The following is a 26,622-nucleotide window of genomic DNA, read 5'->3' as shown; positions in this document are numbered from 1 at the left end:
TTGCAGAATACGACTCATTGTAATCACATTTTATTGCATTTGCATTGTGTTATTTTTAAATATTGACTTAATAACTTTTTGTATTCTGAGTTGTCTATATTACAAGTTACTGTAAGAAGCAAGTGACAACATTTGGATTGTGTGTGTCAGGGGCATACAATTTTAAATTTGCATAAGGTACTACTAATCCAGTCTTGTAAATCTTTACTAAAAGTTCATCAAAATTAACAGGTCGTCACACAAACAAATAACTAAGCAAACAAAAAGAACTCACAAAAGAAAAACTTCACACTCATTACAAAAGACAAAACACAATGGAAAATCAAAATCAAAAAAGTAGGCCAATGCAAATCAGGAATCAAAATGCAACAATCAAAAATCACAAAAACAACTCCAAAAAATGAATTGCAAATAAAAAGCATTACAAGACCAAACGCAACAAATCAAAAATCACAAAAAATCAGACGAAAGAAAATTAGTTCAAAAACGCATTAGAAAAGTTAAAACACAACTGCAGATATATTGCAAACAGGAAAAAAACAAAAAACATTTTTAACCATGAACAATTCCTGATTTACAGGTGTTTCTTTTGCAGTCTTATTTGATTTTTTTTTTGTTTGCATATCCTTTCTTTTGTTTTTAAGGAAGTTTTTGGATGTGAAGTCATGTTTAGTCTTGGTAATGTTTGTTTTAGTCTGTTTGTGGATAATTTTCAGTTTGTTTGTGATTTTTTTACGTGATCTATTTAGTATTTCGTGATGAGCTAATTTGCAGTTTTGTCTTTTAATTTCGTTTTTTTGCATCTGACATGTCTGTTTTTGTGGTTTTTGTTCTGTTTTTATATTTTGTAATGTGTGTGATTTTGTTTTTATTTATTGTAATTACAGTTTTGTTTTCTTCGCACTTTAGGGCCAAGTACTTTTTCCTTTCTCTTGGTGTCACTTTAACTTAACTTAACTTGACTTAACTTGTCAAAAGCTATTTATGTGCTTGAACCATGGCAGCTCATAATTTATAAAATAAATAAATAACATTTAGGAAAACGAGTTATTAAAAGTTCTACTTTGATATCAAGTTGGGCAAAATGCAAACAAGCCCCAAGCGAGTTTGAAACGAGCAAATCTCAAAAGCAAGGCACTGTTTATACTGATTGCGATCTACGTTAACTTTTTAAAAAATCGAATGACTAACTACGACATTATTCAAAAATATTTAATTACAAATTTTATTTCTCTTGTTCTTTTGAAACTTTCCACCTAACCTCTCAATATTTCATGCAATTTACATTCACGCAACACTATTGCTTCATATATTTATGAAGTCCACTAAGTTGGCAATTCAATTACATGCTTGTAATGTCAATGTGACTCACCTTTGTACCCAAGAAACGGCAATTCTTTACAACATTGTAGGTATTCAAATGGATGACAAATAAGAAATGAGATATTTGTGTGACTTGCAGGAGCTGAGTAACAAGAGGACTGGACAACACAGGAGCTAAAGTCGCACACTCACATTCACAGTGTGACGTCACGCCGACTCATGGGCCACAACAGACGAACGTCGCGCGCTCGCTAGTGAGGTCATCTTTTGTCCAAAGATTAAGGCCGACGCTTAACGTGTGCGGAAATTTCTGTGGGCCCCGACTTGTGACGTCACAGCCCGGGACTCCAAGATGGATGCAGAAATGGACGACATCGAGGAGCTAGTAGGAATTCTTTCATTCTCTATTTCCCAAACCGCGACTGGAAACCACATGTATCTTTTTTTTCAAATGATAAATAAAATAAGGAACTACAAATGTCCTAAGCTAACTTAGCATAAACGTAGCTATGAATATCTAAAACAACAGAATGAGCAAAAAAAGTGATGTAAAAGTAAAACAACATAATCTAAATTGTACATATTGAACTGCGCTGTATTTCTGCCAATAATTGTACTTTTTAAAATCATGTCACACAGACAACGTTTAAAAATGTTGGTGTCGACTGTCAAAAGTTTTACATCATGCTAAACGCTATTAAAATTGCGTGAATGTTGCCCGTTTCAAACTTGCCCACTGTCAAAACATATAAAGGTGACGTGTGTTCAGTATTACATAAGTCTTGTTAGTTTCAAGCTAGTTGTTGCTGGACTTCTATAATTAAAACCACACAATTTCAGCGGCTTGGCTTTTTACAGTTCCACCTAAATCCTGTAGGTGTCGTTATCGCCTCAAAAAAAGTCAACTGGGTCTTGTGTATTCCGCGTTTCAGTACTTGACGAAACGCGTTTCAGAACTAGACGAAAGAGTCAAATATAAATATGAGTAACCAAGAATGACCTTTTGGAGCTGTATTTATATTTACATTCAGTATATTATGTCAGGAGAAAGATGAGCTGTGGTTAGGAGTCTTGAATGTTTATAGAAAATAGTTTCAAATGTTGTCACAACAGGAACGTTAAGTCCACAACAGAAGCGTAGAAAAAAGTGCGACCGACCTTTTTTTGCCTTTCACATTTCACAGAAGTGACCAATGTTGTGTTTGATTAGCATATGCTAAATAATGCTGCCAAAACTAATAGCCCTCAGCGTGCACACCTGCTTACTCACCAAAATAACGATTATTTTTTGACCCTCCTGTTAAGTTAGTGTACAAGGACCAGCAATAATATCCCGGGGTCACTTTGCTAGCTACTCTTTCTTATTATAGTCATCCTCCAGCTTCAGCTTTTCTGCATTGTTGAGGAAGGCGGCGTCATTGCTGACCTGAACTTTGTCAAAAAAGTTGAAGTCTGCCACGTATCGCCCACTAGCCGTGCTGAAAATCACTGGCTTGAACTCATACCCCCAGAGAATCTCTGCGGGCACGTAGGACGTCCTGCTTTGAGTGGTTGCCGCCGTGGACTCCATGGTGGCATTCAGTGTTACCAGGAGCTCCATGTCGCGGCTCTGCAGATTTTCCGCGTTCAGCCCGGCCAACGGGCTGTGCTCATCCAGGACGTGGTAGAAAGTAAGCGGCAGGATAAGGAACGGGCAATCGCTGCTGGAGTCCATCAAGAAGTGGACCGGAGTCTGATGCACCTGTGTCTTCTCGCCCTCTTGGGTGACGTAGGGCTGGAGTAACTTGCCGGTGAGCTGGCACTGGATGAGAAGACTCTTTCGCATGTTGGCCACTCGAAGCATTAGGCAGAGTTGCCCCTGCCGGCGGCACACCACGGCGCAGCTGCTGAACTTGATGGTCTCGGCTCGCTTCTTGGGTCGCGCCAGCTTGGCCAAGAAGGCTCCCGTGATGAAGATCTCGGCCAGGCCGGTGATGACCAGCTGGGCCACCAGCGTGAAGATGGCCAGCGGGCAGTCCTCGGTGATGTAGCGAAAGCCGTACCCGATGGTGGTCTGCGACTCCAGGGAGAAAAGGAAGGCGCCGGTGAAGGTTTTGACGTTCTCCAGGCAGGGCGTGTGGTTGGAGCTGAGCTCGGACTCAAAGTCGCCATTGGCCATGCTGATGAAGTAGAAGAACACGCCAAAGATGAACCATGTGATGATGAAGGTGGAGGCAAACAGGGTGAGCTTGTAGCGCCACTTAATGTCCACCACTGTGGTCCAAATGTCATGCAGGTACAGCTTGACCATGCCCTCCACATTGTTGATGCGCACGTTGTTGTGGCCGTCTTTGGACACCATACGCCGCCGGACTTCCGTTTTCTTCATTGCCATCGCGCTATGACTTCAGACACGACCTCTTGGCTTTTTGGACGAACTGCGGTAAAAGAAAGAAAAAAACCCCCACCAAAACTGCATTACAGAGCTTATTGGGGTTCTTCAGCTATATATATATATATATATATATATATATATATATATATATATATATATATTTTTTTTTTTAAAGGTTCTCTGTGGACTGTGATCACATGGAGTCGGCTGACAAATAATTATGCGCTGTAAATAATTATATGATAGGCTACTGTACACTCGAGTTTGACCTGAGGAAATAGTCAATTAGTTCCAGCTGTAATGACTCACAGTTAAAAATTAAACTGTCGGAAAATAACAAATGGAAAGATCGTCCACTTCTTTCCTCTGCAATATACTATTTGTACTTTTGCATTTTTAATCATTATATATGAAAAGCTAACCGGTATACTACCAGGTAAAAAAATAATAATGCATAACCAGAAGATTTGTTTTCCTGTTTGTTTTTGTTTGCAGGCTACGTAGAGAACAAATGTCGTTTCTGTTTTTGCGATACCATTAAATGCATCCATAAAATCTATATCGCAATTCAAATATTTTCCAAACTCATTCAGCCTTAATGTCAAATTTCTTCAATATCGTAATTACGATCCATAAAATTCCTTTCACCTTACATATTTAAATAACAGATATTTTAATTTGGATGTATTTGTTTATACATAAATACTAAAAATCAAATCTAACCTGACATCAAAAACTCCATCCTGGGTCAAAGATTGCACATTTTGGTTGAAAGTTAACTTGAGTGTTGTAAATTATCGCAGAGGAACACGCTGAGATTTTCTCACCTTGTGAATGCGTTGTCTTCTCTGGGTCCACCTTGTGCGTTGTGACGCTCGTCCGTCAACATCTCCACTCGCTCGTTGTCCCAAGATCTTCTTTCTCCTTTGTCCCGCCTTGCCAGGTGAACTTTAGCACACTGTAGCAAGGATTCAGTAATTCCTCCCCTCCCACCTCTTCTCGTGTACCTGTCCACCGACAGACGTGAGCTTTTGTTTTACTTCGTTTATGCTTTCAACACTCGCCCAGATTTATGCCAGTCCTACTCTGAATGTCACCAAGGAATGGATAAATAGTGGCCCCGTAATTAAAAACGTAATTCCTAAAAGGTTTTTATGGTCAACATCGCATTTTCTTTTTTTCTTCGGCTTTCTTCGCAACAGACGATTTGTACAGGAAATTGAGACAATTAAGCAAGTTTTCGGCAGCGTTCCATTATTTTTGTCATTGTCTCTCATCAAAGAATTGGCATCTTTGTTTTGCTTTCATGTGAACATGATTTTTGCTGCATCCCAATATTTTTGTGTTATTTACCTCTCATTTATTAAGAAATTTTTCTTAACTCGTTGATAGTTAGTCATGCTAAAATATTCCTTAAAACATTGCCTGAACAGTAAATGGTTTTCTATTGGTGACAATTTTACATTTCTAAATTACATTTCTAAAATTTGGAATTTTGGGGGGAGAAAAGCAAATCAAAACAAGCACAGCATGGAGGGGAAATCTCAATCCCGCACCACTTTCTTTCCTGTCGTCCCATTTTATGACCTCGAATGGCTTTGTTATTGACTGGATTGTTATTGGCTACATTCCTTCAGGTTATGTACGCGCCACACACAAAGGTTTAACGCTAACTAATTTCCGTGTTGCTTATCAAAGCCAGAGGGACAATGTACACAATGTAATCGAGTAACAAAAAGTCAGCATCTGTTAGAGGTCGTCTCGTATCCACAAATTCTGTCATTTTATCACCTGTCCACTTTAATAAGAATGGACTTTTAATCAACTCATTAACAGCCATTGATAACAACAGACGTCTTTTTTCCATTTTTACTGAACTAGCAAGTGATTGAGTTAATATCTACGTTTTAACCAATACAAGTCAACTAATTTTTTTTACCAAAAGGAAGTAAAACACACAAACATTTGAGATGATTGCAAAAGTGTGCACACCCTGGGGAAATTGAAAGGTTTTTAAATGGTGACAAGCTTGTGTTGACTTAATCATCCAGCTTGTGAATAAGACAGTCATGTGAATTCAAAACATTTATTTACATCAAGAAATCGTTAAGCGTATTGATGATTAATATTTGCCTCCCTCGCGTGGCCGTTTCCGATATTGCACATTGGCAGGGTTTTCACTGAGGTTGTGTGTTGGCGGCGGCTGCTCGGAGAATTCCGCGCAACACCTTATAGTTGCCGAGGGGCTGGTTCTCCTTGGGGGGGTAGCAGGGCCCCAGCTCTGTGACGTAGGCGTACGGGAAGCGCAGAACCCAAAGGCCGTCGGGCGGCAGTGCCAGCTCTGTCTGCTCCGGGTGGAATATGGGGCAGGGCGGTGGGCCGGGCTGCACCTGTAAAATACCAAGTTAACATAACTTACATTCGTTTTCTTTGAACACAAAAAGAATGTATCCAGAAATTTATACATTTAAAAATTTAATTTGCACCACATAAGAATTGAGATTTTTTTTTTGTTTTATATTGGTTTATACACATATAAATACATATATATAGTCTGTATTGACAAATGTTGTAATTGAATGCAAAAAAATTTACTCTTCATTTTATGATGTTCAAAGCTATTATTTAAAAAAAAAATACAACAATTTGTCGTTAAAAATTTCTGGAAAAAATATTTCAATAAAAGTCTAATTTGTGTTTTGTGGCATAGCTTAAAAAAAAAAAAACAACCTTTGAATAAAGGGACAAATCGAATTTGCATATTTTCCCCATGCCTGTGTGGCTTTTCTCTGGGTACTCTGATCTCCTCCCACATTCCCAAAAACACGGATGAGCTTACCTGAGGATTGAGAGTGACTTGGAGCGGGGCGTCGGGCACCACGATAAACAGGCGCATCAACTGCGCCAAGTAAGGTTTGAGCCCTCGGCCCTGTGAGGGCGAGGGCACGTACAGCGGCATGTCGCTGTTGAGCACCCTACCGGCGGGCTCCTTGGCACCACCCGGTCCCAGCACCTTGACGGTCTTGTCGGGCCCCGAGCCGATGAAGCGGCGCCCTCTGCCGTCCTCGTACTCGAATCCCACGTAGGCTCGCGCCGTGTCGTCCCGCCGCCGGCTCCTTCCCGGCCCGCCGACGCCCCCCCGCTTCCCCGCCAAAGTCTTGTTTGGCGCCGGCCAGGAGGACGCGGCGCTGTCCAGAGACTCGCCGGACTCCTCCTCGGAACGGGAGCGGATCACCAAGTCCCACGGGAGCAGGAAGGAGGCTCCGGGTAGGAAGCCGGGCTGCTCCAGGCCCGTGTGGCAGTTGTACGACTTGGCCGGGCCCAGCTTGAGCAGGGACCAGCTGGAGAATTTGGGCAGCAGGCCCTTGGGGCAACCCGAGTGCAGCATTCCCGGAAGGTACTCCACGGTGGAGGGCTGCCGGTCGGCCAGGCTGGGACGTTTTTGCTGCACCTGGCCGTCGCCGGCCGCGTTTGCCGAGTCGGCGTCCCCGTATGGACCTAGGCTGTCCGTGGACTGACCCAGGCTGAGTGCCAGGCTCAGGCTGGTGTCGCCGGGCGTGTGGCCGTGGGCGGCGCCGGGCTCCTCGCACGGAGGACGCTCTGCCTGGTTGCTAGCTGGCGCCGGGTCGGGAGTGCTGGGCTGGAAGACCGGGAAGTTGATCCGCTCCAACTTCCCGCAGCATTTCTCCTCCAGGGCCTTTGCGGCGACAACAATGCGAGACAGCGTGGTTATTTTTACAACCAAGAACTGGGGGATATTCTGAATTTGGAACTGCCCAGCAAAAAACTATTATTTAATGTTCCTGCAACACTTTGCGGCTTGAGTGCCCCCTATTGTTTCCCCCCTCAAAATGAGAACAACTACATGCTTTTCATTTTTAATTTCTAAAATGCTCTTGAAAAAACAAAAGCGTTGGACGTAGTTGTTTTGTGGGACAGTGACATTTGTGACGTGGAGTTCGCGATTCCAGACCTGGTAAAAATCGTAGTTAGCTGCCTGCACATCAAAAGGGTCCTCACGAGGAGCCTGCTTCCTTCCGCAGTTGCAGCAGCTGGTGGAGCGCCCCCTGCTGTTGTGGTGGAGAATGGGTGGGTTGTGATCCACATCTGTTTTTTCTCCTAGCAAAAAAAATGCATACACACACACATTGTAAATATGAATTATGTGCAGTGTGCTTATATGTTAAAAGGATCAATTCTACAAAAGGAGACAGAAGAAGACTACATCAAATTACTGATTTTGAACTGCTATTTTACTCGATTAAAAAATATATATAATTAAAACTTTCAAGTGCACGTACCCTCCTGCGGCAGAAGGTGAAACTTGTGAATGCAGTGCTGGTCAGAGAGGCTGCGCTCCTCGCACAGCTGGTGCCCGTTGCTCCAGAACTTATAGCAGTCATCGTGGACCTGCAGGGCGTAGCGCTGAAAGGCCACGCCACGCGCGTGCTGGCTGTAGACGCGCAGCGCCTGCGCCAGCTGGTTCTTATGCACGGCCGTGGTGTAGTTATGTGGCAGGTTGGCCTGGTAGGCGCTGTGGGCCAGAGGCAAGGCCTTCTGGCACCGGTTCTCAGAGAACTTAGCGTCGGCGTCCAGGAATCCATCCAGCACCTTCAGCTGGGCCTGAACTTTGGCCGCCAACTCGGCCGTCGCGTCATCCTCGCCGCAGCCCACCAGCGCCTGGTGCAGCTTCAACGCCACCTGTGCCCGTGTCGAGAATAAACATTTACAAGTGAGTTGTGAATTTATTCAGTAGGCCAGTTTAATCTGCCCAACATTAGCTCTTGTAAATTCAGATAGAATGGTGACTAATGTTATATCCTTTCTAATATTAACATAAGAACGAGAATTTATTCGACTTGACTGTCACAACAAGATCTGACCTGTGCCCATTTGGAGTAAGACGGCAGTTCAAAGTGGCAAGGCTGCGGGTTTCTTCCCACGCTGTCATCAAATCCTTTTTTGGTCAGAACCAGCTCCACGTGCTGCCAAAGAAACTCCTTCAAGTTGCAGTCGGCCGGTGCCGGTGGCGCGCCCAACTGCTCCGCCGCGCCCTGCCGGGCCGAGCGACGCATCTGTTGGTAACGGCGCGGGCCGGACACCAGCGCGCTCGAGTCCTGCTCGCACAGGATACAATTTGAGCGGAGTTGGCCCAGCAAGGCGCCCACGGGGTCCTGGTCCGAGGCCGGCAACACATAGACGAAGGCCTGGTTGGCGGGCACGGTGAACAGGCAGTTACTGCTCTGGTTGGTCAGCACACGGCTTTTACGGAAGATGCGGTAGATTTGGTCCTCCAAAGCGTGCTGCAGGCGCCTCCGGGGCGAGTGCTTCTTGGGTTTTTCTGGGTGGATGCCTGACTCAGAACTGCTGGCGGCCTGGAAAGGAACCCAGAATGACTGCAATTTTTTTTTAACAGTTTAAATGGTACAGGACAAGTTAATACAGGCTTTTGAAAACATGTGACCCGCTCAGACAAAAAGGTTTGTAACTCAGCAGGTAAAATTGTGCAAGGATAACAACTATATTGCATGGGCAAAAGCATCTAGTTTGCAATTCCTCCGAAAAGACTTTTACTATTGTTATTTTTTTCATTTCAGGCACTTTGATGCCCTTTAAGTTCACATATTGTTTACGTTACGGACCTTGAGAGTTCCGCTCATGTGAAAGACGAAGAGGAGCCGGGGCGGGCACGGCCGACAGTTGACCTTCCACTCCTTGGACACCGGGCAGTCTTTGACGGCGGCACGGATGAGGGGCAGCGCCTTCTGCCTCAGGGCGTCCAGGGCTCGGAAGAGCCGGTCGTAGGTGACGTCGAACGTATGGCTGGGGTGGACGAGTAGCAAGACGTGACACACCGAGAACAGGTAGAGCAGGCGGAGACAGTGCTGACGCTCCAGCCCCTTCCAGAAGTCATGCGCATCGGCGTGAGCGCTGCCCAAGCTTGACGAGCGGCAAGCCCGTAGAAGCTGGCGCCCGTCGCACACTGAGGTGAGCAGCAGGTACAGGACGCGATCGTCCGGGTTGTATAGCGCCTGGATGCCGCCGTCATCGTCTGCTCCGCCGAACGCCGAGAAGACGTGTTTGTCCGCAAGGGTGTTGACCAGCGACTCCTTTAGGGCGCCCAACTGCATGTTGCTTTTGCCGAAGATGCCCACCACGCACAGGCCGTCGTCTCGGTGCTCGGCGTTCTCCGACACGGCCGCACGCAGAAGCGCCTCCATGCTCACGGGAGCCGCCATGTTACCTTCCTTCATATTCAGGCCACAATCGACCACAATCGAAAAAACGAGAGGGAATCAAAATAATGACGTACCAACACCACTTCTGGGTTCTTTAACTAAAACTTCCGACTGGACACAAAAACTACAGAAAGGTCCTACCATACATCAGTCACTTGGAATGTCTTCATTTTGAGCTCAAAAAAATCTGACAAATAATGTATTTTTTTTAACTTGTTCTGGGCCAGATTAAAAAAGAGACACGGACCACACAGATATGTTAATTATTTAGGGCCGTTGATAAGAAAACAAATGTAACAACAACGGAGAAAATTGACTCAGATGCTCTTAAAGTGAGATTACGAAACGCACATTATATACAGCCCATCATAAATGTGTTTCATGATCATTTAAGAATTTAATGAGTCGTTTGCATGAAAAAAATACATCGACGCACAAACACTGACCGCGCATATATCACTCTTAACTAATTATGTCATTGAAACGTCTCTGAAATGCGTGTAATCCAATATTTCATTTTAACTAGGGTTTTATGTTAATTTCTCAGGAATGACAGGAACGTCTGAGATCATATGACTCGAAGATGATTAGACAAAAGTTTCAATAGCTCCGTTTTTGTGTGTGTGTGTGTGTTATGTTGAAAACCATTCACAATGTTACAAAGACAATTTATATATGTGTGTCACATTTATTTCTCTGGAATACTAATACTATTCTAAATCAATTTGACTTGGGGTCATGTGTAATCATCCAAAACTTCCAGAAACACTTTTGTGTGTAATCATGCGTACAAATGGGGTAGCGTTTTCCCCTCTAAAAAGGCAATAATATTTCTGTATCATTTTGACACTAGTTTTGCTTATTTATGATTGTGGAAAAACATTTATCATCAACTTTCAAATGGCTCAGTTTGGCCTACAACATAAGAGGAGGATTGCTTGGCTTGACATACAGAACACTATCCATTCCTTTAAAATATCGGTAAAGCACTAAAAGGAACCGAAAACCAGAAGAAAATACTTCCTCAAAAATGGCAGCTACGCATGCGCGTTACGTCACGCGTATTTACGTCATCTGTGACGTTAACGTTCTTCCGATCCGACGAAATCCCAGCTAGCGGCGCGCGCTCCCACACAGCGGTGAATGGGGGCAGTCCTGCACTTAGCGAAATTACTCCACTAGCACCTCCCTTGGCTCTTCGTTCCTCACGCCCGCCGGTAGCGCCCTCACGTTCCGCCACTGCCACCGGGCACCAGCTCGCTCGGAAGCTCGCCCCCCGAAAGACAAAAAAAAAAAAAAAAAAGTCCACCGTCGAGTTTGGGCCAACGTGTCGCCGCGAGTCTTCCCAGCCGAGCGAAGCGACGGGCGGAGTTGCGAGTGCGAGCGTGTCCAGGAATGAGAAATGATGGCCGGCTGTGCAGCAGAGGAGAAAACCTTCCGACGGTTCCTGGAGCTCTTTCTTCGGGAAATGAGCCCTCCTCTGCAGGACAGCGACCCGCTGCCCTCGCGCCCCTTGACCGACTTGGTGTGCGAGGACGAGGTGGAGGGGGAATGCCTTGATTTGTGTCTACAACACCTCTACAAATAGTTAAGTGGACATTTTTTTCTGCTTTGTGCGCGTGCATGTTTGTCGTTGTTCGCTTGAAGCCTCGAGAGGGCTGCCCGACCCCGGCTGGGTCTGGTTCACACGCCAATAACCTCACAAACACGCTGGGTGTGTCCCAGAGGGGGAAAAAAAAGAACCCTCGAGATGCATAGTGTTTTTTTTTTTTTTTTTTTTAATTATTGTTAAAGGTTAGTTTTGAGTTGCATAGTCGTGCTGCAGAGCCACTTGGGGGAAAAAAAAATCCAGCCTATCTAAAGGTGAACCCCCGAATTTGCGTAACAGGCCGACGTCATTGCACAGGTGGGGGCAGGAAGACCATCGTCTTCTCACTGGCTAAAAATAACCCACCGGTTCTGTTATTTGCCTCCATTTGACAAATTCCAGACAGAACAATTGCAACACAAGATGCATTCAAGAGGATCATGCTCTTCTTACATAATGTCGTTAGTGCGCAGCTCCAACTGGATAAAATGTGTGGATTGATGTTGTGTGTGTGCCTGCGTGTGTGTGTGTGTGTGTGTTAACAGACTTGGCTGAAATAGCCCCCCAAAAAGCGAAAGTGAGAAAATGAGATGCTGGCCTGGTTTAGAATCGAAAATAGGTGTAGAAAGAAGTGTGCTGGAAAGGGAAGTGCTCATCGAGGGCACCCGCACCGCACTTGTGTCTGGAAAGGAGTGTGCTTTTTTAAACACTCAGTGGGCGTGTGGAGGTGCTCTGAGGTACTCCAGTGCTGTTGGAGAGCATGTGTATCAGAAGTTAATATGAAACTTGCGGGGGATGAGAGGGGTGTTTGGCAACATGCAAATCCACGTTCCATTGATTTTTCCAGGGCAGTTGTCATTAAATTCAGGCCTGGGATGGCGTTTATCCAAGCTGAGTTTTTGGTGCAATAAGCAACGGGCATGCATAGGGAGACATACATTCACTCCAATATATCATTTAGTTTAACTGAAGGGGACTTGAAGTTAATCCATTTGATTTATGGTTGCGCATCTCACTTTTTAGGCTTATAGATCATTGTCTAAAAAGAAAATAACTTTACCTAAAACCATATCATATCCATATACAACTTTCAACAAATGTTTATTTGCCCAAACTATTTAAGAAGAACCGCTTTATGATAAGCGACTGGAGACAAATAGTTGATAGTTTGGCGAGTATGGAGAAGTAACACTGCAGTCAGTCAGTTGGATTGACGTGCGAAGTTGTCTGTTACACGATTTGGATTTTGACAGTCTTGGGTGTTTTGGAGAGTGTGCGGGGCCAAATTGGATGCGTCCTGCTCATGCTGTTTTGAGTTCATCTCAGATTTTTCATTCTTACACAACATGAATGATATCTATGTGAGTTGTCTACAAAATATCATTTAGATTATGTTAGCAGATTTCCTTGATTGTGTGAAATTGATTCTTGGAGGAACATTAAAGAATGACTACTTCAAAGAAGATAGTATCCCTTTTTCCAGCAGAGAAAGTGTAACCCTGCCCTAACATGCCTTTTTGTCCTCAAATACTTGCCATACTTTGATAAGTCATCCCTCAATCACAATACTCTCCAGCTTTCATGAAAAAATGCCCTTCAAATAACTTAGATGCGTTTTTCCCCACCAGAAAAAAACATGCCTACATACAACAAAGCCATATTTCCTCAAATCGTGCTCATCCCTCATAAAAAAATGTCTTCCCCATTTTCCCGATAGAAAAAGCATGTGTACAATACAGTACATAGTTGTTTCTCAAATACATGCTATTTTTTTTTATTTTATTGATGCCGTACCTCAATTAGTTCCTGTGTCCCGCTGAAGAAAAAATGTCTTCCCAAAATAACGTAACCTTTTTTACCCACCAGATAAATCATGCCTACGCACATATATGGAATATTTACTCAAATACAAGGGCATCTCCTTGATAGATGCCATTTTTCAATTATTCCCAGTCTTCGGCTTAAACCAAATGCCTTTCTCAAAAAAACTTTCCATATCCCCATAAGAAATAAATTACAGTAAATGTCATGTCCATTAGTTTAGAAACCCTCTTATTCACACACGTCAAGAGTTAACTCCCGTTTTAAACTCCAAGGCTGACCAGAAGGAAAGCACCTGAGCCGAAAGTGGCCAACAGAACCTCTTGGCCGTAAGACAGACTTACAAACCATTACCGCGCCGCTCTCAAGTCAAGCTTTCATATTGAGCATTTTGAAGTCACGTCCTTTTGCTTTTCCCGTCCAGGCTTTCACATTAACGTTTGGCTTCAATGTTGACTGCACAAGAGGCACTCAACGTTTGCTTCCTGAGCAGCGTCGCCGCCTTGTTTTTGTCCAAGCCCAAAGCATGACTACGCCCTTTTTGCTTCCTTGGGGGGGGGCTCCTCTTCCTCTTCCTGATCTTGTGGCCATACATCACAAATAGTGTTTTTTTTTTTTTTTTTCAACTAAAGCTCTGTTCAGACAGCAAGCCTTAATGCTCAATGATGATTATTTTGTGAAATCTGATTTTTTTTTTATGAAGTCTTATAAACTATAAACAGCCCAAAAGTGTGCCGCATATGCATTGAGCACATTGTTACGTCATACGCAGCGGGCGTGATTAACGTTAGCTATTATGGAATTACCACAATTGATGCCCGAATTGAGTACCTGAAGATGTGATATTGGAGCCAGAATATTATCAATCTGTTAAATTTGAGGAGGAAATTGAACAGTAATGTTTTTTTTTCCACCTTGTCTACCATCGTTTTGGTGTTTCCAACCTGCTCCTACCTTTTTGAGCACAGAATTTGAACATTTGTCGCTTGTTGATCACGTGCAGGTTGGATGAATGCGACCCGGCCGTTCAAACTGAAGTCGCATGACAGAAGATCGGATACGGATTGGTGTTCAGGACCACATACTCGTGGCCGTGGTCGCATTTGAAAAAAAGCAAATCTGTGTCATTCAAACCGCCGTTAATAGATAGATACAGGTCACATAAGGGCAAAAAAAAAATAGGAATTGGGTCATGTCAAACTGCTGTCTGAATTTAGCCTGATAGTGTCGCTAATTTGGTGGGTTTGCGTTGTTGTTGAATAGCCGCAAAAAGCTGCAGGTGAAATGTCAATGCATTATACCTAAATTGAAGTTTAGCTTTTTAATGCGCTTCTTCGATGTATCAAGACTTTTTGCACAACTTTCTCCTCCAAAAAGAGGAAGAAGGTTGTTGGGTTTTTTTTGTTTTGTTTTGTTTTACGGACATCCACTTTCTGTAAGTTTTTCAGTTTTTTTACACTAGTGGTTCTCAGACATTTTTCGGTGATGTACCTACCCCCTATCGAATTTCTTTTCAGTCAAGTACCCCTTAACAATTGCAAAACCTTTTTGGGTAAAAAAAAAAAAAAAAACAACAACAACAAAAAACACGTAAAACATGCCATTAGTGTCTGATTTATTAAACTTTCGACCCTTTCATTTGTATCGGTCCACAAAAAAAAAAAAATCAACCTAAAGTGTTGTCTTTTGGATCATAGAATAAATCTGTCATCAAAAAGAAATAACTTAATTATTAATAAATATTTTTCCATAAAGGAATAATCAGTATAAAGTGTCAGGCCTGCTCTCAAACATAAATAATTATAAATTTTTGTCCACAGAAAAATATTAAACAAAGGGTCCTCTTTTGGGATTGCAGTAGAGATCTCTTCACAAAAATAAGTCATTAACTTAATTATTAATAATTATTTGTCCCAAAAATATAATCACATTAAAGTATCGCGAAAATAAATTAAAAACAAATATTCGTCCACGGAAAAATATTCAACTTAATTTGTCCTTTTGGTATCATAGTAAAGAAAAATCATTAACTTGACAGGTAACGAGAGGTGGCACATGACAAGTTGGGTCTAACCATTCTAGTATGGGGGAGAATCTGGGTTTTTACAATAATGAAATTGAATCATCTACCGAGCATAAAATTAGTTTTATGAGCTTATATTTTCCTGAAACAATTAATTCAATCATTATTTTGGAACAATTTTTGCATGTTTGTTTGTTTTATTTAAAATCTCGAGTACCCCCTGAAGTTCTCCTTTCCATAGAGCTGTGGCCCACACAAAGCCTGTTAAGCGTGGGAAACCCCGATGTCAGCGTGTCTCCAAAAAGCAGCTCTGGCTCAAGTTGCGTCGGCCGTCCTGGACCGGGCCCAATCTGGCTTTTCAAAATGGCTTCCTACCAAATACCTCTGGTTTGCCGTCTAAGCTCGATCGGGGGGGAAACGTCATTCATCATCTCATTTTGTGCTGTTTACTCCTACTGGAGCTAATTAATTTTGAAATGTCTACGAAGGGGTTAAAAAGTGGTCAAGGTCGTCATGATTCATTAGATATCCGACCAGAAAAAAAAATGTTTTGAAATTGAATCGGTGGTTTTTGGAGTGTAGAATAGAATTTTTCTTTCCCCTTTAATTTGGGGGGAAAAGAATAGATGAATCGAAATAATAAAATGATGGGTGGTTGCAGCCCTCACTTTCTGTCGCTTATGCAATTGTTTAATTTCAAACATAACAGGTGGCACCCAAGCATTATTATATAAAATAATATTAAGTATTAAGTATGTTAAAGAGAAAAAGCACTGCAGAAGTGCCTCCACCAACTGACATGTCAGCATTTCGCAGCGTGCTGCAAGGAATCCATAAAACAACACACATGCCAATATGTCGGCTTTGACACAACCTTGAATCAAGTTGGACAATGGTTGCCATGATAACAGCCCGAGCGCCTTGCAGGAATAGCAATTATGGGTCAAACCAGCACGTCGCTAATGTGCTTGGATGTAAACTTTGGTTTGAGTCGTGACTTGAATGTTTCCTGCTTTTTATATTCTGTCTCCTCCTTAACCACTAATGAAAGGCAACGTAAACATTATGAACATTTAGAAATACACAAATGCCTCTTTTCCGGCTAAGCATGAGTACTGGTACTGGAAATAAATTGGAGTACTTGCCAATAACCAATACAAATGTTTGATAATTGCATGAAAATTGAAATCACGATCATGAATCATGATTATTCATCATGTTTGCTCAAACATGTCTATTTCGTGCCCTTTTTTTAAACAAGCAGTATATAAACATGGCTTCAAGGCTTAGTACTTACAAACAATAATAATAAACTAAAATAAGTAATTAATAATGAAAAGCAATGGCACACAGGGCAACACAGCTAACCTACTTGCTGAGTGGAAACCAATGGAAAAAAATAAGGCTACTTAGAACCTAGCACATTATTTATTTATAAGCAAAAAAAAGTCAAAATGTCATTTTCGGTCATTTCAAACCAAATTGATCCCAATTTTTTTTTGCCAATTAGATATTTCAAAATGGGTCTCAATTAACAGCTGTAAATATTAGGGGAGAGGGGAGAAACTCAATGCCGTTTCACACTGGTAAATAATCGGGTGAGAAAATAAGAGGTTTCTGTCATGTAAAGTGTGAAACATCGCCCTCTGGTGGCAGTGCTTGATTTGACTTGTAATCAAAAAAAGTGCTTGACTTTTTAAACGTTAATATCGCCCTGGATTAGCTTAATTAATCGTGGCAGCCAATATTATGATCGCGATTAAAACTCGAATAATTGTGCAGCCCTAATTGGTACTCTATAATTGGTTGTCTATCCCCATTTAATCATTTTTTGATGTTCGAAATCTAATTATAAAATCTATTATAACACTGGGAACACATTTTTTGTTGAGTTTGGCTTGTTTTTCACCATTTTCTGGGTGCAGAATTCCAAACTGATCTCATCTTTTCTCTATATCCACGGATTTTTTTGGCTGCATCTGTAGTGACGCTCTCAGCTCAACTTGACAAATCAGCTCCCTTGACAGAACACCAGCCTACTGGGAGCTGCACACACCTCTCACTGCACAATATTTGTTAATCTTCCTCATTCACGCGTCGGCCCGGTCCCTATTCCCCATGAATAGCGACGATTCACGTAAAGCCCTTTTGAGTGTGAGGATTGTTTGCAATTTTGCGCTGTTATTTCTTATCTCAGAAGCATTTACTCTAAAATTCTCCATCCCTTTTGAAGTCTACTTGCCACCTTCTCAGTCCATTCTGCTGGATGTGCGCTTGAATATCTCTTCCCGGTGACAAGCGGGGCTTCTTCAGCCTCATGCGTGAAAACGTTCTTGGCACGAGCATCTGCAGCTGCTCAAGCAGACTTGACGGCGTGCGAGCGTGTCGGCCCGCGTCGAGCCTACGTGGACGTCTAACGGCCAGCGCTGCTGCGAGTCGGAGGCAGCGGGTCTGGTGATTCATCCGACGTGTCATTAGTTTGTCTCCGGGCTGAACGGCTAATAATAGAGTTCTGCAATAGGAGAGTTCAGCGGTTCAATGGAAGCGTGGGACGGCTGATGGACGGGGGTTTTTCTACGCGGAGTTTTTGGCGGGGGGTGGGTCACGTGTATGAGCATTGAAATTAGTCATGTTCACTTTGAGAGTTTATCGCAGGGGATGCATGCTGGAAAATCCGTTTTTGGAAAGTTTTACCCATCCACCTATATGCTTCAATTGCGATGCAACGCGACATTTAAATGGATGAAAATGCAACTTTTCGAGCATTTGCTAATGCACCTCTGAACATCACTGAATAAATAGAAAAAGAAGCTGGTCAGCTCTTCAAATTAGAGGTAAAATGATTGTCACTCCCTTTTAAAAGTTTACCGTCAAAACGGCACGTAAAACAAAACAGAATTATAACATTGATGATTTGATTTTCACAAAGGGCCGCTAGCTTCGTGGCAACAAATATAACATGCCATAGACTAGCTACGTTATATATTTAAACAGAACTAGGCAAGCAATCTAATTTCGTTTTGACAATATCTGTGTGAATAATGTTAACATGAAATGCAGAAGGCTAACAGAAACTAGCATTGATGTAAGATAAACCAAGCACTGCATAAACGAGAAAACGTTGTATCTTTTAACACCAAATTGTTTAACCGTATAATTTAATCTGATTAAGGCCTGCTAGTTTAATGCTCACATTTATTGTGACATGTAATAGTTGGGCTTGCAGAGATTAGCATGTAAATAGAGCATACACTACTTACACACACACAACCACGAGGGCATCGCAGGTATTTAAAAAAAATATAATTATAAATATTTTGAAATGATCGAATAAAGAAAGTGTAATCCGTTTTATCTGGGAGCTGCAAGTCCCATCTGAATGAGAATGCTCTTTCCTCACGCTAAAATGTGTTTTCTTTATTCTTTTTTTTTTCTTTTTGGCTTCCAATGCTTTGTGAATAAATCTTTGGTTCGCATCCAAACGCAACTCTACGTTACAACGGCACGAAATCGCGCAGGAAGCTGTGTGGTTTATCTTGTGTGACTTTTTGGACCGTTACGCAAGATGTAGTAGTAAGTCAGATGGAGATAAACCATGAAAACATTGAACGGAAGGAAACATTGAACGGAAGGAAGGTAGTAAAGCTTGGAAATAATTCATTTTTAATGTTTGGATTTATGTTTAAAAAAAAAAAATCTGACAACGCCATGTGAAAAAGGTGCAAAATATATGTACGGTTTGGAAAAAGTCATCTTGCCTCCATTCACTCGCTCTGTATACGATGTAAGCCTGTTTAGATGAACTCAGAGCTGTTATTCTGCTGTATAAATGAAACCATCTGAAGCTTTTTGAAAGTTGTGTATAAAGGATTCAACTGGAGGCTAGGAGTATTCCACAAGTCACACTTTGTAACACCGCCACCTGGTAGTAGTGCAGAAAAATATTGTCAAACTGTTGTAATTTTATTATGAAGGTCTCACTTTTGACAGGAAGTTAAAATGATGCCGTTTTGATTTGCAACACATTGTTGGGAACAGATTATTTGTATTTACATTCATCCCTTTCAAAAATATTCTTTTGTCCTTTGTAGGATTTGTTTACGATCAGACGTTTTAGAACGACCCAATGACGAAAGTTCAGTTGTACGTTCACTTTTGTCACATAGTTTGACCGTCGCTCAACGGAATGTTGCAAAAATCGTAGGAAAATGTAATAAATCCTCTCAAAATACATCTCAAAAATTGTAATCATAATGGTTTTATATGGTCCAAAATTTGGACAATAATTATTTTTGTACACAATATCTCACACGTCCAGCTGCAATCACATAGAAATGTCAAAATCGTTGCATTTTGAAATTTTACACGTTTTAATCATCTCCTGGAAATTTCAGCTCCCTGGTGTTCTTTTCCCATTGATTCTTTGATATCATGAAAAAAAAAATCAAAGGAAAATCCATAATTTGTACCTTAATGCCACAACAGTTAAAACACAATACTATATTGAAAAACCTAAAGGATTAAAAAACACTAAGGAAGATACGAACACACAAGCGAAAGATAATAGAGAGGAGAGCCTTGCTTGTGCGTCTCCCACAGCTGTTAAGACGCAGGGGGTTGATCCGGCTTCCTCCAGTGTCTCCCTGCACCACACAATCACACACACACACACGCACACAAACGTATTTAAGGATACAACGGGTGTGAAAAGTGCCACGTCGCTAATGAATGCCGACAGTTCTGCCATGGCGTCATGACAACCGTCATTCCACATCGCTGCTAAATGGGGCCACCGTAATTAACCCCTGTGTGCCCGCTGCGTTTCATGCGACAAGCTTTCCCCTCATAAGTTAGCATCAAGCTAGCAGTCGTGCCAAGTTTCTTGTCTTTGGCCATTTTCCCGAGCTCGTCCATCACCAAATGTGTCCTCCGTTTGAAGGACGCGGCCGCTTTTGGATGGAACCACCAACAGGCTTGCTTAATGAGGATTTCCTCAGGCGATCAGACGCCGGTGCGGCAAGTATTCATGACCACCTGCTCTATTCGCACTGGGGGCTGTTTGGGAAATGGCTGCATTTTTTTTGACAAGGAGCAGGTTGGAAACAGACGGACAATTCACAGATGGAGTATTCGTTAGCATAGCGTTTAGGGATGTACAATATCACTTTTTTTCCCCACTCTGATACCAGCGTGAGTACTCAACTCTTGAGGAGTCACCGATGCTACTACGCAAATCTTTTTCCAAAAATCAAAGACGGATGAGTTTAAAGCATGACCTGTCTATTTCAATTTTCCCCAAAATTCAATGAAATCAATGGCAGTTTTACTATTAAAATTTGTATTTTCTACTGCTCGGAGAGAGTGTTGCATATTTTCTATCAGTTTAGTACCGACAGCTCAACCCGATATGATAATTGGAATCAGTACTCTTACTCCATCTTTACTGAAAATACTTTAATTCTTTCAGTGCCAAGCATTATCGGAAAAGACAACCTAATGCGTGCCAGTATATTTAGCATTTTCACTCATCTTTCAAGGCCAACACAATATTGTGTGCTATGTCGATGTAAATATGGCTGGTATCATATGAAATATTGCTTTCCATTCCTTACTTAGAATTGCATGTAGGTAATATCTGTGTTGTATTTGTGGAAACACTGCCATCCAATGGTCGCAGTTATCACTACAGTGCTCAATTGGCCTATATTAGGTAAGCATTAGTCAAGGGTGTCAGCTCCTCTCCAGAAAAAAAAACAGAATTTTTTTGTATTTATTATTGTTATTAATATTTTTAAAGACAAGAATTTTCGTCCATGGCACTGAAAGAGTTAATAACAATTCATAAGGATGATAGCCTGTCACAATCAAAATTGATCTCTTCACAATCAGCAAGTTATGCTGCTTTGTAGCAATACGTACGATTATATTTTTCTCTTCTGATTTTGTTTATTTGTTAAGAGTGGTCAGTAAAACAGCAGTTGAAACTCAAAACCAATACTTCCATCGGTCTTCTTGATGGCTAGTGAAAAAAAATGCAGATATACCGCACTGGACTATAGGCCACAGGGTTCAAAGCGCGAGAAAAAAGTAGCGGCTTATAGTCCGAAATATAGGCTGAGTTCTTGAACAAGGCTCCAGGGTATATTTCAAGCGAGACCTCCTTAACTCTGTTGCGTTTGCGGTGCCTGACCACATGCATTCGGGAAGGCAGCATTCTGAACAATTAATTGACTCGTTTGTAATGGAGCGTAATCACGTGGGTTATTTTGACACATATCAAAGCAAACGTGAGCGTTTGGAGCGCCAGATGGGGAGAACCCGGACCAAAAGGTCTCCCACATCGTGGGACATTGTGTCTCTTTGTAAGCACCTTTCTAAGCCCCTGAGCTCTTTCATCAGCACAGCCATCCATTAGCATCACGCTAGTTGGATGAGATCCCCGCCGCAATGTCACTCTGAGATGCGCGTCGCCACGGCAACGATCCGGAATCAAGCAGGATTTGAACGCTAAAGATTTTGACAACAAATGGGAGCGTCCCACGTGTATGGCAGTCAGCTGACCTCCTTTCAAGATCAACTACAACCCCAATTCCAATGAAGTGGGGAAATTGCGTAGTACGGTAATAAAAACAGAAAAAAATATTTGTAACAATTCTTCAACCTACATTCAGTTGGATACAACTCAAAAACAAGATATTTAATGTTTAAACCGCGCAATTTGAGAAGCGCTGACTTACAGAAAAGCAAATGACAGAAATGATTCGAAAAAAGCTGTGCTAATTCAAGTTTTTTTCTCATAGGATTTGTTTTGTTTCATCTTTTTGTGGTTTGCCCCTCTTTAATTTGCATACATTTTTGTTTTTAAACCTTTATTATTTATTACTGTCTCGCCATGGAGCATGAGGGGGTTGATTGGAAAAAGTATACTTGGTTAACACATCCATATAAAAATATATACCTGCCGTGTACGGTTTAGAGTCTAAAAAGTCAACAACGCAGCCAGAATGTGAGGACTTTGTGAAAGTCCTGTTTTGTTTTCTTTTCTCCTCACCATCTGTCTGTGTGTCTGTCTGTTGGCTTGTCACTGTTTAATCAGAGCATTAAGAGGCCGGGGAGATTTGGTCCCCGAGAGACAAAACTCCTCTCAGGCTTCTGCGGGCTTTTCTAGAGCAACGGTTAAAAAAAAGAAAAAAGAAAAGAAAAACTGAGGCCACCCCTTACTTCAACTGCAAAGGAGTATGAAAAGGCTGGCTAACAGCCAGTGTGAATTAGCCTCCTTCCTAGACCATGTCCACAGTTAAAGTGGGTTACCCTACTTGGTACTCCAGGCTATTTTCTGGGAGACTCCATTTTATACTCAGACCTTAAAATCAGTTGATCCACTTTAACCCTGTGGACTTTGCATGATTGACGACTGGTGACGAGTCTCCCAATCGAGCCGTTACCACCTAAATTGGCTTTTTGATGTGTCCTTCTCAAGAAAAGTTATTTTTCGCTGGAAAACAAACTGTAATAACATTTGCACTTAGCCATGCCATCTAGTGGTGGTGGCCTGAAGTTCATTTTCTATTGCAATTTTAGCCTGTACGGCTGTACAACCCTATTGTTTTTGTAGAAATTATTATTTAAATCCGAAACCACACATAAATATCAAATCATGTCCTGAAGACATATATTTGAAAATAATGTGTTATACATTTAGCACCACCTAGTGGCACTAAAAGGCACTTTTTACGTTTTTATGTTCTACGCCGAGCCTGTTTAATGAAAAGAACTGAAATTTGGTTAGGATACTTAAAGATGCAAATTGTGCCCTTCGCTGAATTTTCTGACATTTTTGATAAAGGGCACGGCTTATACATTGCTGCAAAGCGTGATGATTCACCATGACAACAAAAGCCACTCTAAGTTCTGATTTCATCCACAAAATTATTTTTTGATTTCAGTGGTAGTGCCACTTACTGGCTAAAGGAAATAAATGTTTTTTGTTTATTACTTATCTAGTGTTTTTCTTGGGAGGTAATACTTTGAGAGAGGAAATTTGTGACAACACGCTTTTGGATGTCAGACGTCTGTTGTTGTATTTAGGAGGCTATTTCCATCATCCAGGTCATTTGCTTGTCTCTTTTGGCTGCCATGGCGCCGGTCGCGGGCTATCCGGGGCGATCCTTTTGAAATTAGTGGCAGGATTAATCCTTTAATCAGAGCGTCTCGTTGGGATTATCGGGGACGGCGGCCTGGGTTCCTGCTATTCCGTCGCTGGAAATTGACGAGCCTTACGTATTTGGTGTCCGGTACGCTGCTTTTTCCGGAACGTTTACGTGACTATGGCGTAGGCCTAAAATCCTTTGCTATTATTGGGACGGAGATTAACCGACAATAGTGAAAATATGTTTAATTCATTCAATGCTACCTCATTGAATTAAACTGAACTGAATTAAAAATGACAGCATATTAAAAATGCGGAAAGAAAACTTTAAGTACGTTTTCAAAATATCAGCGATGATGAGGTGGTGTTTTTCCTTTCTGCTGCTAGTCTTAGACAGTTGAGTCACTTTCGAGGAATTTACGACTGTCCTGTCTGGACTTGTCAAAGAAAGGTAGAGGAGAAAAACCACATCAGTGCGCTGAGAGAAAAAGAGTTTATGTTGAGCCTTCATTGAAAACTCCTGCTGTGATTGGCCGTTACGTCAACGCAGAACGACGTATTGCTTCTGTTTCTTTCATTTTAAATTTCTATGTGTATCTATCTGTCTGTCTATCTGTCTGTCTATCTATCTATCTATCTATCTATCTATCTATCTATCTATCTATCTATCTATCTATCTATCTATCTATCTATCTATCTATCTATCTATCTATCTATCTATCTATCTATCTATCTATCTATCTATCTATCTATCTATCTATCTCTCTATCTATCTCTCTATCTCTCTATCTCTCTATCTCTATCTATCCATCTATATGTATATATGTATATGTATGTGTGTACATATGTATTAATGTGTAGAGACTGGGAACTATTTGTCATTTACGGTGATCATAATGAGCCAAAGTGCACAATTTACTGTATGTTCCAATTAATTTGCACTTAATTTGCACTGTCACCAACATGAAACGCTTATGCCAACTAGCAGTAAAAACAACCCCAGCGCATTGTAATTAAACTTGGTTTCGCTCTCCTTTTAACTGTACAGTGGAGCCTTTTTACTTACTTAAATATATACATATATAAATTACTGTGAAATTACTGCATCAATGAACCAAAAGATACAATAATATTTGTATTCTGTAAAAATATTTGTCCAGTTATATGTTGAATAACAAGCGTATGGAAATCTTCCCAAAATATTTCACTGTACATCTAAAACAGATAATCTTGAGTTTACTTTGGAAATCTTGAAATTAACTGATTGGTCTATCTATGGCATGTACCCATTTATATATAATTGATTTTACATTAAACAAATGTATTCGGTAATCTATCCAAAGTTTTGACATAATAATATGAATAAAAGTCAGTGTTGGATTGTTTGAGTGATAATTGGAATTCTAGAGTTGCATTGGTCTTTTTCAGCAGTGACTCACATGCTGTTTCTAAAGGCGGCACCTTCATTAATTCCAACTCTGGAGAGAAGGCCCCATTTTTGGCAACACGGTGACCTTCAAAAAAAAAAAAAAAGTGAGCTGTGTCCTCCTTTTTTCACATCCTGCAGCTGCACTTGCGAGCCAGCCTGCCCCCCCGCGCTCGCTCTCACGACAGTCGTAATTCAAATGATGAGTCATACGCTGCGTGGCTGGCAGGTGTCGGGAATGCAAAGCAGCCCCGGCTTGTCTTAAACACAAACCCGCAATACTCCAGACTTGCCCTTTAAGCGGCTCAACAGTGGTTGGCGTGGGTGGGAAAGAAAAAAAAAAAGACTTTGTGTAACTTCCACTAACAACCCAGGCTAAACTAGAACCTTGACATACGAAGCTCGTCTCTGTCAGCGTGCATCGCTTCAGCATATTTCCATGACGCTTTCCTATTTACAGTAGTAAACGGCAGCTGAACATATTTGCGGCGCTTGTGGTGAGAAAGTAGCAAGAAAAAGGCAAAATGATACGTTGTGGAGTGCAGAGGACTCCAAAAGGGCCTTTTAAGTGCCAGGCCCAATGCGAGCTATTCTAAGTGGAGGATTACATAACTTGCTTCCACTTATGCGGAGCAAGCCCCAGCAAACTTTTGGGCTTTTCCAAGGACCCCCCACATAAGATAATTCCACCGTGCCTTACTGAATCATTGTTTTATTTGTAAAATGATTTGTTTAATCCATTTTAAACCATTTGCTCCAGGTGTCTGCAATCGCTCCTCTAATTAAGCCAGGGATTTGCCAAAAAAAAGTAAATGAAAAAAAATGAGCCTTAATCTTTGTCTGAATGGTCAAAACCGATTTGTATGGGTTTGCCCAATAAATAAAATAGATTTGTTGAAAACTACCATTCTAGATCAAATAGGTCAAATTCAACCTTTAGTGGGCAATTTGACCAGTCTGTTTTTATTGTTGAGACTTTTTCTGTAATTCAAAATGGCACAGTCATGTTTTAGGAATTAAATAGTTTTTTCAAGACAAAAAAGATCTCTTTTGACAGTGAAAAATCATAGTTACAAAATTTCTGTAGTCATTTTCTTTATTACAAAATTGTTATTTACTTAAAGTATAATAGAGTGCAAGTCATGTTTTTTACAATTTTTCTTGAAGTTTTTTGCCTCATTTTCTACATAAAAAATAACACAGAGTGATCGTATTTAATAATAAAAAAAAAAAAAAAGTACAAAACAACCGTTTTGAACACAGATCCCAACAAGGGATGAAACAAAATATTTGGTGGTGCTGGCTGCAGCCCGCTTGCGTGTTTGTAGGCAACCGCAAGGTGCTCGGCTGAGTTACGTCACTAAATAGCACAAGGTGGCATCAATGATAAATGAGTCACTTTCATGGCACTGCTTCCACTCGCTTTTCTAAATCAACATTTTTTTTCTTCCTCTTGTATGAACGTTGAAGCTATTAACTATTCACTGCCAGCTATTTTAGCGACATTTGACATTTTCAATAACTACGTGATATACTTTAAATGATTATTTGTACACATTAATGCATTTCTATGTTCATACTTCATACTAGGCCTTAGGTTTTAAGGCATCTGCAAAGACTGCGTTGTCCATTTCATTACAGTAAAAAAAAAAAAAACCCTAAAAAGAACGCCGATACTA

At 41.4% G+C, this 26,622-nt stretch overlaps 3 protein-coding genes across 4 annotated transcripts in view; 1 reads left to right on the top strand and 2 right to left on the bottom strand.

The window, feature by feature from the left end:
• Positions 1–14: 14 nt before the first annotated feature.
• Positions 15–4,672, bottom strand: kcnj15 (potassium inwardly rectifying channel subfamily J member 15). Its single transcript, XM_088441006.1, has 2 exons — positions 4,525–4,672; positions 15–3,740 (listed from the first exon to the last, which is right to left on the bottom strand). Exon 2 carries the CDS (start codon positions 3,695–3,697, stop codon positions 2,675–2,677), a length of 1,023 nt encoding a protein of 340 aa, XP_088297132.1. The 5' UTR covers positions 3,698–3,740; positions 4,525–4,672; the 3' UTR covers positions 15–2,674.
• Positions 4,606–10,041, bottom strand: smg8 (SMG8 nonsense mediated mRNA decay factor). Of its 2 annotated transcripts, XM_088441003.1 has the most exons (7): positions 9,340–10,041; positions 8,581–9,072; positions 7,999–8,398; positions 7,671–7,816; positions 6,537–7,394; positions 5,926–6,087; positions 4,606–4,704 (listed from the first exon to the last, which is right to left on the bottom strand). In XM_088441003.1, the coding sequence occupies exons 1-7, from the start codon at positions 9,949–9,951 to the stop codon at positions 4,669–4,671; spliced, it is 2,706 nt and encodes a 901-aa protein (XP_088297129.1). In that variant the 5' UTR covers positions 9,952–10,041; the 3' UTR covers positions 4,606–4,668. The 2 variants fall into 2 exon arrangements, with proteins under 2 accessions (XP_088297129.1, XP_088297128.1); XM_088441002.1 differs by lacking the exon at positions 4,606–4,704 and having other exon boundaries at positions 5,770–6,087; positions 9,340–10,040.
• Positions 10,042–10,993: 952 nt separating this feature from the next.
• ppm1e (protein phosphatase, Mg2+/Mn2+ dependent, 1E) overlaps positions 10,994–26,622 on the top strand; it is a 28,124-nt gene continuing 12,495 nt past the window's right edge. The window contains exon 1 of the mRNA XM_088441005.1: positions 10,994–11,523. Coding sequence (XP_088297131.1) covers positions 11,339–11,523 — 185 coding nt within the window. The 5' untranslated portion in view covers positions 10,994–11,338. The remainder of the gene's footprint in view (positions 11,524–26,622) is intronic.

Source organism: Hippichthys cyanospilos, chromosome 18 (genome assembly GCF_059441005.1).
Source record: "Hippichthys cyanospilos isolate Australia breed blue-spotted pipefish chromosome 18, RoL_Hcya_1.0, whole genome shotgun sequence".
NCBI classification, from domain to species: Eukaryota; Metazoa; Chordata; class Actinopteri; order Syngnathiformes; family Syngnathidae; genus Hippichthys; species Hippichthys cyanospilos.
This window is presented reverse-complemented; position numbering and strand designations above follow the sequence as displayed.